General features: G+C 39.9%; 1 protein-coding gene across 2 annotated transcripts in view; it reads left to right on the top strand.

Annotated features, from left to right (window-relative positions):
* The window catches only part of akap6 (A kinase (PRKA) anchor protein 6), a 212192-nt gene extending 203443 nt beyond the window's left edge, over positions 1 to 8749 (top strand). For both annotated transcript variants that reach the window (XM_038307063.1, XM_038307061.1), the window contains exons 20-21: positions 585 to 683; positions 8032 to 8749. In XM_038307063.1, coding sequence (XP_038162991.1) covers positions 585 to 683; positions 8032 to 8043 — 111 coding nt within the window. In that variant the 3' untranslated portion in view covers positions 8044 to 8749. The remainder of the gene's footprint in view (positions 1 to 584; positions 684 to 8031) is intronic.
* The last annotated feature ends 4587 nt before the right edge of the window (positions 8750 to 13336 follow it).

The raw sequence follows: 13336 nt of genomic DNA, 5'->3' as shown, positions 1-13336 counted from the left end.
ACAGAGCCCATCGTTGAGGTCAATTTCTATCATAATTTCAAATAAACATAGAAGTGCTGCAGAATCAGCAGTAGAGTAGGACAGCCAGCAGTGGATAGGATTGGGTATTTGTTTGAATTTGAGCGATTCTGGTCCTGATTGATTCTTGGTTCCAGAAGAATCATAAAAGTTTGTATAATAATACATTTTAAAAAGAAGCGGGCTATTCAGGGATCTGTCTGGGTAATGCATAAGTGAACTACGTATATATGCATTTGCTTTTTGTCTGTGCCCAATATCACCTCTGGATGTCGAGAACTGTCAGTTTATAAGGTCTGTATTTATTTAAATCTGCAGTCAAAGTTGCACAGACTGAGCAGCATTTTTTTTTTGTTAAACTTGCCTGTCATCTAGTTTTTTATTTTAAAGCTTCTGTCCCCTTCAGTGTTTTTACACTTGTAAAAATGACCAACACATTCACAGATCCATAATTTTTGATGTTCCTATTTACTTGTTTTATGTACCCATAGTATTTATTTCCTTTTTTTATTTTGCGCTTACTAAGTATGTTTCTCGCTTTCTCTGTTTTTCCACCTGAACTATAGGTATGTGTTTGGCCAGTTGTCAGCCAAGCAGTTGGAGCAACACTAGATGAAGCAAATCAACAGAGAAGCTTACCTCGCCGCCTCTTGGATAATAGCAGCGTAAGTCATCATCATACAGAAAAAGACAACCAAATCTCCCTAAAAAAAAAAAAAAAGATTTCTTGAATTCAAGAATATTCCAGATTCCAGTTTATTTACTCTGTTATTTTTCATGCTTTAACCCTCATAATTACAAAAAAATAAACATAATTGGGTGTACGCAGCCCACCTTTCACACTTGTATGCAAAATAGATTAAAACAATTATCTTCTTGTCCTACAGCAATTTCCAATTGTGTCTTTTCTTTTTAGGTCCAAATAGGGCTGTACAATATGGCCAAAACTTAGATCACAATGTATTTATTAATTCTGGTTGATAGGATATAAGTTCAACATTGAAATCATCAAAATAAAAATGTCAAAAAAGACTGCCAAGAATGCCCAGAATAGAATCCTGAACAAATTTATGACCGTTATTTTGTCAAGTTTCTAAATCTCGTCAAACATTTGAAAAATATTTGTTTTGAAAAAACAGAACATAAAAATACATGCTACAAACTTGCTACATCAGTCAGTAAAAAATTTAATCAAAGACTGTAATTAATATTGAAATGTCATATTAATAACTACAAGTATATTTTCATATATATTGATATTAGATTATTTCAACTCAGTCCAAATTTAAAAAAAGCCTAACCCTCACTGAAAAAGTAAAGGCTGTTTATGTTGTGACTTGGACAAATTTATTGTCATTTTGTATAAACAGAATGTATACAAAACGAATTTTCGTTCTGTACAGCTTGCAGAATATTTCCATTGTTCTGAAAAATTGCATCAAAGTGCATCGGTGATCAAATTAAACAGTGTGGGAGAAAAAAACATGGTGGAAAAACGCATTGAAATGGAAGTTCAGAGCAATAAATATATATGGTGCAAATATGCAGTATTTTGGTTTGGTGTTAGTGTGATCCAGAGTCTGTTACATGATTTTGAGTTTTCTCACTAGTTCAGCTGTCTCATTGTAGTGGATAAAAAGCTTTGCAGAACCTGCTGGACCTGCAAGTGTCTTCCCAGAGGGCAGCAGGGAGAACGGTCCATGGTGTGGGTGTGAGGGGTCATTCATGATGTTACGGGCGTTGGGGTGAAATGTCTTTAATATAGGCAAGAGGAGCCCCGATGATCTTCTCTGCTCTTCTCACCACTCCTCTCACTTTCTTCCAGTCTGAGGCTCTGCAGCCTCCAGACCACACACTAATGCTATGTTCACATTGGACACAGCAGGCGCAGCAGAAGCAGCAAGTTTACATGCAAAGTCAATGGTTGACGAGCGTCAGGGCGCAGCAAAAGGTCCCGCAGCGCGTTTTGAGCAGCAGGCGCAGCGCGTCTGAGCAGCTGAAGCAGCGTGTCGGGAGCGTTTAAGCATCTGACGCGCAGCAAACGCGCTGCTGCTAGAGATCTGGGAGCTGGAAGGGAGAGAGACACATCGCTGATGATACAGAGCGCTTTGATCACTCCTCTGAAACAGTTTATTAACGCCTAAATTAACTTAAAATGCAGAAATCTGCCGGCAGAATATGTTCACTTTTATTATCCTGGTGCCTGCAGTTTGGATTATTTAGATGAAAAACACCTACCAGCCGCCGCGGTGAAACGCGAGGAGGAGACCCGGCCAGAGGCTGCTGTTGAATGGGATTCCTACTGACAGCGCACCGCTGGTATGTGGGGGTCTGAGCGGCTCCGACAGAAATAATAATGGAAGGCAGGATGGTAATCTGGATGAACTGACTGCACTGATTAAGTTTTCAGGTGGACTTTCTCACTTAAAAACATATTAAAACTACTTTATTCCCACTGATCACAGCAAATATAGCTGCAAGGCAGAGAAAGGATAGTGAAGCTCCGCCCAACGCGCGTCAGACCCACTTTTGCACCGCACAGCCACAGCAGCAAAGCTGCTTCAGCCGCACATCAGAACTAACTGGTACAAGCAGCAAAAATGAAGCAGCAGACGCGATTTTGCTGCTCTTGCTGCGTCCGATGTGAACGTAGCATGAGACAGCTGGTCAGAACGCTTTCTATGGTGCTTCTGTAGAAGGATGTGAGGATGAGTGGGGGCATGTGGGCTCTTCTCGTCCTCTTCAGGAAGTACAAGTGCTTCTCTGCCCTTTTGACTAGTGAGGTGATGTTTACAGTCCAGGTGAGACAGCAGTGATGCTTATCACAGGGAATTCTCTGGGCAGATAGAACGGTCTCCAGTTAACACTCAGAAACTCGATGTCTGGAGAGCAAAAGCTGGCGACCGTTCTAGAATTTTTACACCATTTTTTGTTAATGTAATCACACAGTCTACCTCCCCTGGTCTTACAGCTGAGTTCGCTGTTTCGGTTGGTGTGATATAATGCGGGGGGTATAATCCCCCACTCCCACAGACTGCCACTCTGGGTCCCTGAGCAAGACCCTTAACCCCTCACTGCTCCCCGGGCGCCGCACAATGGCAGCCCACTGCTCCCCAAGGGGATGGGTTTAATGCAGAGAATTCATTTCGCTGCTCTGTACTTGTGACAGTGGAATGACAATAAAGTTGAATTCTATTCTATTCTATTCTAATGTGAGCCCCTCCAGGCTAACAACATTGTCTGGTGCAGATGAATGAAGCCAAGACTCAGTATGTCTGTGCTTTAAAAGTCTAATGTGGATTCTACAGACCTACGATCCAAAAAGATTATTCTTTCTTCCCTGTGATCTCTTTTCACAATATTCATTAATGTGGTATCTTTCTTTAAGAGTAATTAGTAAATGGATTCCACGTTTCCAAGTACTAAACATAAATGTTGTAGATGCAGTTTTGAGAATTAGTTGAGATGAATAAAAAAAAAATGTAGGTTTCATATAAAAAAAAAAAAAACAATTCAAGTTGTGAGAGCCTGAATAAACACCAAAGTTTTTAATGGAACCTTTGGGTGCATGTGTTTTAGTGAATTATGTGCCCGCCTTATGGGTGCCTCCAGGGCTAAGCAAAACCTCCTGTCCTCATACTCTACACACAACCCTGAGGGCAGGGCACGAAAGTCCAGGTAGAAGCTATGGCAGCCCAACAGCTGCAGGTTAGACAGACACACTACTCGCATACACACACAATCAAATTTCTCTATGATTGTGGAAACTCCATTGACTTCCATTCATTTCTAACCCATTTCTACAGCCAAACTGTGACCCTTATCTTGATGTTATGGGTACATACCTAACCCTATCCTAAATTAAATTCACACCTTTTTTCATCAACTTTACACCTCAACCTAAAACAGCAATAGTACCCATGGGGACAAATGCCTGGAGCAGCCAGTCCTCTCAATGTGTTATTTTCCAGAAAATGGTCCCCACAATGTATAAAATACACACACATACAAAAAAAGACAGCTGAGAACATAGACACCTGTATGTAAAGAACACAACAAACAAAATTCCAGTAAAAACATACAAACATTGGATCTTATACAACAACCAGAGAAGCACACCTATCAGCATCAAACATCCTTTTTATTATGCGTATGAAATGTCCTGACTCCTATGACGCTGCTTGGTCTAGCCCACCTGTTCACACACAACACACTTACACACACCCAGCATTCACAAAAACACAGGTGCAATTAAAGCAATTGTGGATGCAACTCATTATGTGCTCTGTGACCCAGACAGCAGACGGTCTACAGCGAAACAAACAAGAGCCTGTGTTTGTGTGTGTATTTTGTGTTGTGTTCAGATTTTTCCACCGACTTTTGTATGAGGTTTAACCACACAGCAGCCTTAAAAATATATGCAAAATAAATACAATGCTAAGACGTTTTTTTTTTTCATTAATTACCTATAGAAATTCATCAGAAACTTTATATTTCATTCATTTGCTATTGTATATTGTTTAAATATTCCATTTGTATATATTTCACCGCCCCATCCAAACCATTACATTGGAGTGTTTTCATAACTTTAGTAACACACCGGTATAATATCCAGTAGACTTAAAGACTGCCTCCTAAAGTTGCTCATTCTCCTTAAGAATGAGCAACTTCATATTGGTTACCTCCTTTGAAATGAGTCTGGCTGTGACATTGTCTCACTGCTTAACGCTGGGCATACACTAGGGATGGGAATCGAAAACCGGTTCCTGTTAAGAACCGGTTCCGTATTTTCCGATTCCATGGCATCGTTTGGCAGCTCGCTGAATGATTCTTTTTTCGATTCCCGCAGCACCAGAGCCCAGAGCGCCGGCTCTGGGGAGCACGACTTACATCACGTTGTTTACGTAAGTTACGCAACTTACGCAAGTTGGAAGAACTATTCGAGGAGGAAGACAACGAGCTGCGGTCACTTTGTGAATCAAAGCCCCGTCTTTCCTTAGCCCAGAGGGTAGATCAGGAAATCCAGCTCTATAAAAGCTTGCCCTGCATCCCCTGCAGGGATAGCGCCACACTGTGGTGGTGGAGCAAGCAAGATACGCTGCCCTTGCTATCTGGACTGGCTGAAAACTACCTCTGTGTGCAGGCTTCCTCCACCCCATCTGAGAGGGTGTTCTCCACGGCTGGAGACACCATAAGCCCTGAAAGATCCCGTATCCTTCCAGAAAAAGCAGATATGCTCATCTTTCTGCAAAGAACTGTTAATTTTCCCTACTACTGTTTTATAATTAGTATTTTTTGTTATTTAAAGTAGGTTATTATCCCATCATTTGTTATTAGACATTGTTGGTTATTAAGTTTGTTCTTGTATTAATTTTTCATTTAAACACAGATGTTACTCCAGTTTCACATTTCCTGTGGACATCTTGATCTTGTTGAGTTTGTAAGATTGTGCAATAGTTAAGTAAACAAAGTTGATTCTGATAATCAAACTGTTTGTTCTCCTTTTCCCCCCAAATTGGAATCGAAAAAAGAATCGATAAAGAATCGAATCGTTTCATAGAATCGAAAAGGGAATCGGAATCGTGAAAATCTTTTCAATTCCCAACCCTAGCATACACTATATCATATTTTCAATGGTCGTACTCAGCTACAGCTCACACTGTATGACGAAACCCTAAAAGTTCGCAGCTAATGTAAGTTCTTACACTGCACGCCCGACGCTCTGATGCAATCTAACTGCTAACACTGTACTTCCAAAAACCACACATCGGACTCAAAGCCGAGAGATGGGGCTGTATAGACTTGTCAGTCAGGAAGACGAAGAACAACTCAGTTTTTTGCACATGTGCAGTGCGTGAGGTTCTGGTAGATTGGATGGTAGCTCTGCTACAAGAGCAGGATTTCGTTCACGAGGTCCAACTGAATTTCAAACATGTTTGATTTTCTCTTGACCTTATGATTCCTTAGCATCGTGAGACCATCCTGATCTCGCGAGCTTTCAAGATTTCACTCGCTAATCAGTCTGGAGACTCTCCGTTAAAGAAAATTTGGAGCCGTTCACCAAACGAACGTCCAATCAGCGTTGGCTTTGAGGCGGGTTGAGGTGTGACGCAACGAGATGCGCGACAGTTCAGTCTAAAGAACATGGTGGCTTCAGCCGTTGAAACTAGCGTTAGCGTGGCTATCGAGCAAGTTTTATCGGAATTACAGAGTATTTCTTCACTGAAAGAAGAGCAAAACACTGCTCTGGAGGCTTTTCTCAGAGGAAAAGATGTTTTTGCTCTTCTCCCGACTGGTTTCGGCAAGAGTTTGATCTATCAATTGGCTCCTCTTCGTCGTCGCTCTGTTAATACGTCATATGCTTCGTTGATCTGATTGGTTTATTTGGCCAGTCTATCACCAACATAGGCCAATCAGCTAACCAGTATTTTCGCCCCTTCCCAAAATTGATTGATGATGAAATGATTTTCTTACTGTAGTCAGTTATCGGGGCTATTAAAACATAGAGATTTTGAATGACAGCAAATCATGTACTGTCTGAAACAGTAACAATTCTTTTGAGCATAGTCTGTTTGAGCACCTTGAGTCAGTGCTATGAAAACATGGAGCACCCGTGCTCAGACTCAGTCACTGACTCAGACTCACCCTGTGCGCTTGAAAGGAGATGAACACATGCTCTCCCCTGAAACCTTTGAAGGCATGGGTGGAGTGTTAAGGTTCATAAGGTTTCCCAAACTGCTCATCTGTTAAACAGAACCGGTCAGAGATTCATGGTGATTGTGAGGGACCAAACTTAAATAAGGACAAAATGTGTTCAAAATTTGAAAAAGGGCTTTCATTTAATTGTGTAAAAATGGTTAACAAAGGCTCAAAAGCAATACAAAATAACTTAAATACAAAATAACATGAATCTGAGCCCAACTTAACTGAGGTCAACTGAGGATCCATCTCAAACAAAAAAGTGACCTGCAAACAAAGAACTAAAGGCTGCTTAAAAAGGGATGGAGTAACTCAAGTCTACCACATGAGGGAGGCACAATATAACAAAAAAAACAATAAATACAAAATTAACCATTCTATGAAACAAATAAAGCAAAACTAACTTTTACTTAGCAGAAACTATAAGTAAATATTTAAGTGACAAACTAATTGAAAACAACTTGAAACAAGTCTCCCCCGTCAGTCTTTCAAAGATGGTACGCTCCAGGTTTCCTCCTCCAGCTGGTTTGCATCAGCAGCACCTCAAACAAAAGAACAAGTGTAAATAAACCATTCAGACAGACATTAACTAAAGTGTGCACCCATTAGATAATACCTGTCTAAAAGAAATAACCAACTTAAACATAAATTGTAATATAAAGCAAGAAAAGAAAATACTAACACGATGTGGTGGTGGGAGGATCATCCACCACAGTGATGAAAAGCTTCATGGAAGGATTTCTGTAACTAAGCATCTGCATTCAAGTGTAGACTTCACTTTGTGCAATGTAAATAATACAATGAAGTAGTGTTAAGCTCCAAGTCAGAGGACCCATTTACCAGATGCCACTTACAGTAGCTGACTTTAAGTACCTTAGTATTTGAGTCTGTATTTCAGGCCTTAATGAAAGTAACCATTAGGACATAAGCATACCAATACTTAAACAATTTCATACTTCAACCTTTGCATAATCGTGACCTGAGCTTGCCACACCTTTGAAATTAAATATAGCGAAAATCTATCCAACTTCAGTACCTTTAAAATAAAAATCTCAATACAAATACTCATAAATCTTGTACTTAAGCCAAGAGTTTCGGCAGCAAAGGTTGTGGGCTGGTATAATTTTTTAAACCCCTTTGCTTAAAAATGAGATGTCAATTGAGTTTAAAGGTGTATGAAATCACAGTTATGGCAGTATAGGGTATGTTTCTTACTGCACATACAGAAATGAATAGAAGTGTATTGTATTCAAAATATTATTATTTGTCTGCATCAAAATGAAATTAACTTTCTTTTCCTTTTTTTAATCATAGAGCACCTGTTAGTGAAAGAATGACCAGGATCCAGCTCTGAGGAGATCTCTCACTCGTTTGCTGGGGGCATCCTTTCTCTATGCTTTTGCAGCCTTCGCCTGTGTGATCTTCATCCTCTGACTGAACTCTCATCTGTTATCAGAAGAATTGTCTTTGGAGTTATACAGGTTGTGATTCACTCAAGTCGTCACTGTCATGGGTCAATGGATTTGCTAAATTTCCTGGTGATACTTTTAGGTTACATAAAAGTTTTGCTTGAATTTAGAATTTAAATGCATGAAAACTTAGTAAAAACTTACTTGACATAAATAAAGTCTAATATAACAGTAAAGCATATGTATTATCATTAATCAACTTTGTCAAGGTTGTTTAAACAGAAATAGTTCTCAAAAGTGTACTTCGTCAAATACTACAATAAATGTGTGCTCCATTGGTCACAATAAGGGGGTTACACCGGTTTTGTCCAAACTTGAATGTTTATTAGGAATTCATTTTTTTAATATTGTGAATATTTATTATTGTTACATTTTTCCACAATCCGAATTCTTCCCAAACTTTTTATTTTGACCAAATTAAAGTATTCATATAGTTTACTTTACTGAGTATGACTGGATTGAAGCAGGAATGTGCTGTTGTATCAATTTCAATTGTCATTTCAAGACAATTATTCTTATTTCCACATTGCCAGACAGGACACTAAAAAAAAAAAAAAAAAAAAGGATACATTTTATAGATTTGGGCTTTAAAATACCAATAGATCTTAACACCTTTGGAATGCGATTCAATCAGAATCTAGCCATCAGACACCTACTTTTATACTTTCTAAGCTACTTATATTTATCAAAATTAGTCATTAGTCAAGATTAGTCAAATGCGGCATATAAATTAGTGTTGCGCCGATGCCATTTTTTGGTCCCGATACCGATACCCAGCTGTGCAGTATCGGCCGATACCATAATAATGTTAAATAATTGCCATCATGGCTTTTTCAAGCTGCTGCCTACCTTTGTGAAGCAGGAAAAAATCTAATACAAAGTGAATCCAGTAGAACTTTTTATTGCCTACCAGGAATGGGTGACAATAGTTGAATAAACTTATGGCTCTCAGATTGGTATCGGTGCCCTATTTGTTGGTACTCGCCGATACCGATAACACCATTTTAGGGCAGTATCGGGGCCCCGTCCGATACTGGTATCGGTATCGGTGCAACACTAATATTAATATAGAGTTAATTCCTCAATTGACTTTCACATTGAAATTCAGTGTCGATAAGGGTAGCACTGTAAAAAAATGTATCATCAAAAACCTCACAGATTCACATGTTCAACATTAAAAGGTATTACTGGTTGTGTAAAGGTGAAAGAGTCAAACAGTAACAAGATACTCCGTCACACAACACAGACAGTGGATTTTTTTTTTACCTATTAAATTTGGAACAAATACAAGATTTCAGTGCAGAGCAGCATGCTCAGCAAAATGACAATGTACAAAGAACAAGAAAGTAAAGATAAGAGAAAATTGGGTTAGAGTAAAAATCGTTAGGTAATGGTTCACTTTGTAGCAGACATTTTGCAAAACAAAGTCCAGCTAGATGTTGTGTTCTCCATATTTGACATCAGTACCAAAAATTACTTGCAAAAAATATAGAATTATATGCAAATGTCTTAACTGCATTGAATTACTGTATGTGCTACTTTGCAAAAGTACAAACACAGCTTCAGCTGTTTAACATTTTTGATGTTGCAACAACAACCTCTGATGTATTTTAATTTTATTTTACGAGAAAGTCTAACAGTGTGTTCTAATCTGGGGCTGCTTCCTCTGAAGTCTAGGGTATCCCATGATTGATTGGGATTCGAAGCTAGCTGGCTGCTCCGTGCTCAGAGGTAAAAGGGAAATGGCTCCAAACAGTGGTGAACATTGTAAATGCAGTTCAATGTAATACAAATTAGTGAATAATATTGTGTTACATAAATGAAAATAGTTCATTTATATGGTTAGTGAGTCAGATATGTTGCAGGTAGTTTTTGATTTATTGAAAGGTTTTATCTGTCCCTATAAAATGGGTTGTGCTGACATTTAAGCTCAGATTCCAACATCTGTACAGTGTGGGGACTATAAATCTGATATCTGTGATGACAGTATGGGGCTGAAGCTCTTAAAAAAATGAAAGCACACAGAACAGTCTTAGGAAGTTCCGCCTCCATTCTTTGCCTGCTTTGTGCATCATGTGTCATGGTTGCTAGGAGACAGAGCTTACGCTGAGTGAAGTGCTGTGATAGCCGGAGAAGGCTTGACCTGTTCTAATCTATAGCCAAACTCTTTGAAAGACCCAGTCCAGGTAGACCAAGTCCTCCGGAGGACCCATCCGGCTGATTTAAACACAACATAAGACCTTATTTCATAGCAATGAAATAGAAAGAAACATGAATCTGCAAAATGTGGTGGGCATTTGTATGTTACCAATATTCATATATAAAAGGTAGTGCAAATAATAACCTCAGAAACACTCATTTCAATTATAATATAAATACTATTATTTGTAACAGTCTAACGGGTTTATTATAGAACATCACATAGTTCTATTCAAAGTTCATTTTACATTGGGGAGAGAAAGGCATAACTACACACCTACAAAATCACTCTCCGCCGCCCTTAAGTGACAAAATGAGACTTCATTTTACAGCAAAACTTAGGATAATGATTATTCTAAGGGAGATGAGGAGATCATGAGCTAGGGTGGGACATTTTCCAGCAGTGATTCCCAACCAGGGACCCCTAATGGTCCGGGAATGCATTGCAAGGGGTCGTGAAAACAAGCTTTTCCTAACCAAATAGTAAGTTTTTCTTTGAGTTCACCTTCAGGTTTGACACACATAAAAAACAAGCAGCAGAACAGACTAGATGTAGAGAACAGCCTGGGGATCAGCTGTTTTTAACAACATGTTGAATGTTATTTTCATTATAAACTAACTGCTCTATGAAAATGTAGGTACTTCCGGACTGTTCTAAACACATATGGTCAGGCCCCTAACAATGTCTTTGGCGGAGATCAAAGCATGTCTATCTAATGCAATGGTCCTGTAAATGTTCAGACCTGAATGATGATGAGATGATGATGATAATGATGATGATGATAACTTTCAATGCAGCTATTGAGTTAACCCCTTCCCGTTATCATCGCAGCCCCTCCCCCTGCACAGTAGAGTGGAGGACCTTGTCTATTCAGCCAGTCCAACAATCCCGTTTAACGACCGACATTTCAGGCACTTAGTTGGTTATGGGGCATTGAAGTCTAACAAAAGAAGCCAAACGACCCCCATTCCAAATGGGTGGACCCCTTCCTCTGTTCCAATTTGCATGTTTTCAAAAAAAACAAGCCTTTGTTGGTCTACTGTATAAAAACTAAGACCAAGCAATTTGGAAAACCCCTGTTTGTTATATGTATCTTTAAATGTAAACAAAAAAACTGTCATTAAAATACAGCCTACCTACCTACTCAACCACCCACCCAAACCTACCTACCTACCTACCTACCTACCTACTCAACCACCCACCCAAACCTACCTACCTACCTACCTACCTACTCAACCACACACCCAAACCTACCTACCTACCTACTCAACCACCCAAACCTACCTACCTACCTAACTACCTACCTACCTACCTGCCTACTCAACCACCCACCCAAACCTACCTACCTACCTACCTACCTACATACTCAACCACCCACCCAAACCTACCTACCTACCTACTCATTCACCCACCCAAACCTACCTACCTACCTACTCAACCACCCACCCAAACCTACCTACCTACCTACTCAACCACCCACCCAAACCTACCTACCTACCTACCTACTCAACCACCCACCCCTACCTACCTACCTACCTACCTACCTACTCAACCACCCACCCAAACCTACCTACCTACCTAGCCAAACCTACTCAAACCTACCTACCTAGCTACCTACCTACCTACCTACTCAACCACCCACCCAAACCTACCTACCTACCTACCTACCTACCGACTCAACCACCCACCCAAACCTACCTACCTTCCTACCTATATACATACTCAACCACCCACCCAAACCTACCTACCTACCTACCTACTCATTCACCCACCCAAACCTACCTACCTACCTACTCAACCACCCACCCAAACCTACCTACCTACCTACCTACCTACCTACCTACCTACCTACCTACTCAACCACCCACCCAAACCTACTTACTCAACCACCCACCCAAACCTACCTACCTACCTACCTACCTACCTACTCAACCACCCACCCAAACCTACCTACCTACCTACCTACTCAACCACCCACCCAAATCTACCTACCTACCTACCTACTCAACCACCCACCCAAACCTACCTACCTACCTACCTACCTACCTACCTACCTACCTACCTACCTACATACCTACTCAACCACCCACCCAAACCTACCTACTCAACCACCCACCCAAACCTACCTACCTACCTACCTACCTACCTACCTACCTACCTACCTATCTACCTACTCAACCACCCACCCAAACCTACTTACTCAACCACCCACCCAAACCTACCTACCTACCTACCTACCTACCTATCTACCTACCTACCTACCTACCTACCTACCTACCTACCTACCTACCTACCTACCTACCTACCTACCTACCTACCTACCTACCTACCTACCTACCTAGTTGTTGTGAATACGAAACTGTCTTTCAATTTCTTGGATTCAGTCTCTGCACTGTAAACTTGATGCACTGCTTGCTGAATGCTTAAAATCACTATTTACGCTGTAGAGGATGTATGGAGTCACTTGCTTAAGCTCATTACCTAAAGCACTACAGAAATTTCTCCCTGTCAGTGTTTGAAATATTTGACATAAAAAATTTCTCTATTGACATCACAAGATAAAATAAATTACTTGACATAATACAATTTTTGTGATTTAAGAAATCTTTTTAAGAGAGAAATACTGCATTCTTATTATTACCAGCATTCGCTTTTTCAGCTCTTGAAAACTACAAGTGACCATTGTATGATATTTCATAATAAATTCAAACAGTAATGCCCCAATATAATGGCTTTCTGATCAGGGTTTGCCTCTCTAACATGAAAAAATGAGGTGTAGTCCAATTAGTTTGTTTCCATTCATGAATTTTTAGAACATCAGCTGATCATCATAATTTTCAAATAAAGGAAGAAGGGTACATAAATGTTACAACTAAAACCCTCAATTATTTATTAAAACTGAAATCCATTAACCCCTTGAACCCTACGGACCCACCGGCGGGTCCAGCTG

The sequence above is a fragment of the Cyprinodon tularosa genome, unplaced genomic scaffold, assembly GCF_016077235.1.
Source record: "Cyprinodon tularosa strain WSP-4 unplaced genomic scaffold, ASM1607723v1 ctg6, whole genome shotgun sequence".
Classification (NCBI taxonomy): Eukaryota; Metazoa; Chordata; class Actinopteri; order Cyprinodontiformes; family Cyprinodontidae; genus Cyprinodon; species Cyprinodon tularosa.
This window is presented reverse-complemented; position numbering and strand designations above follow the sequence as displayed.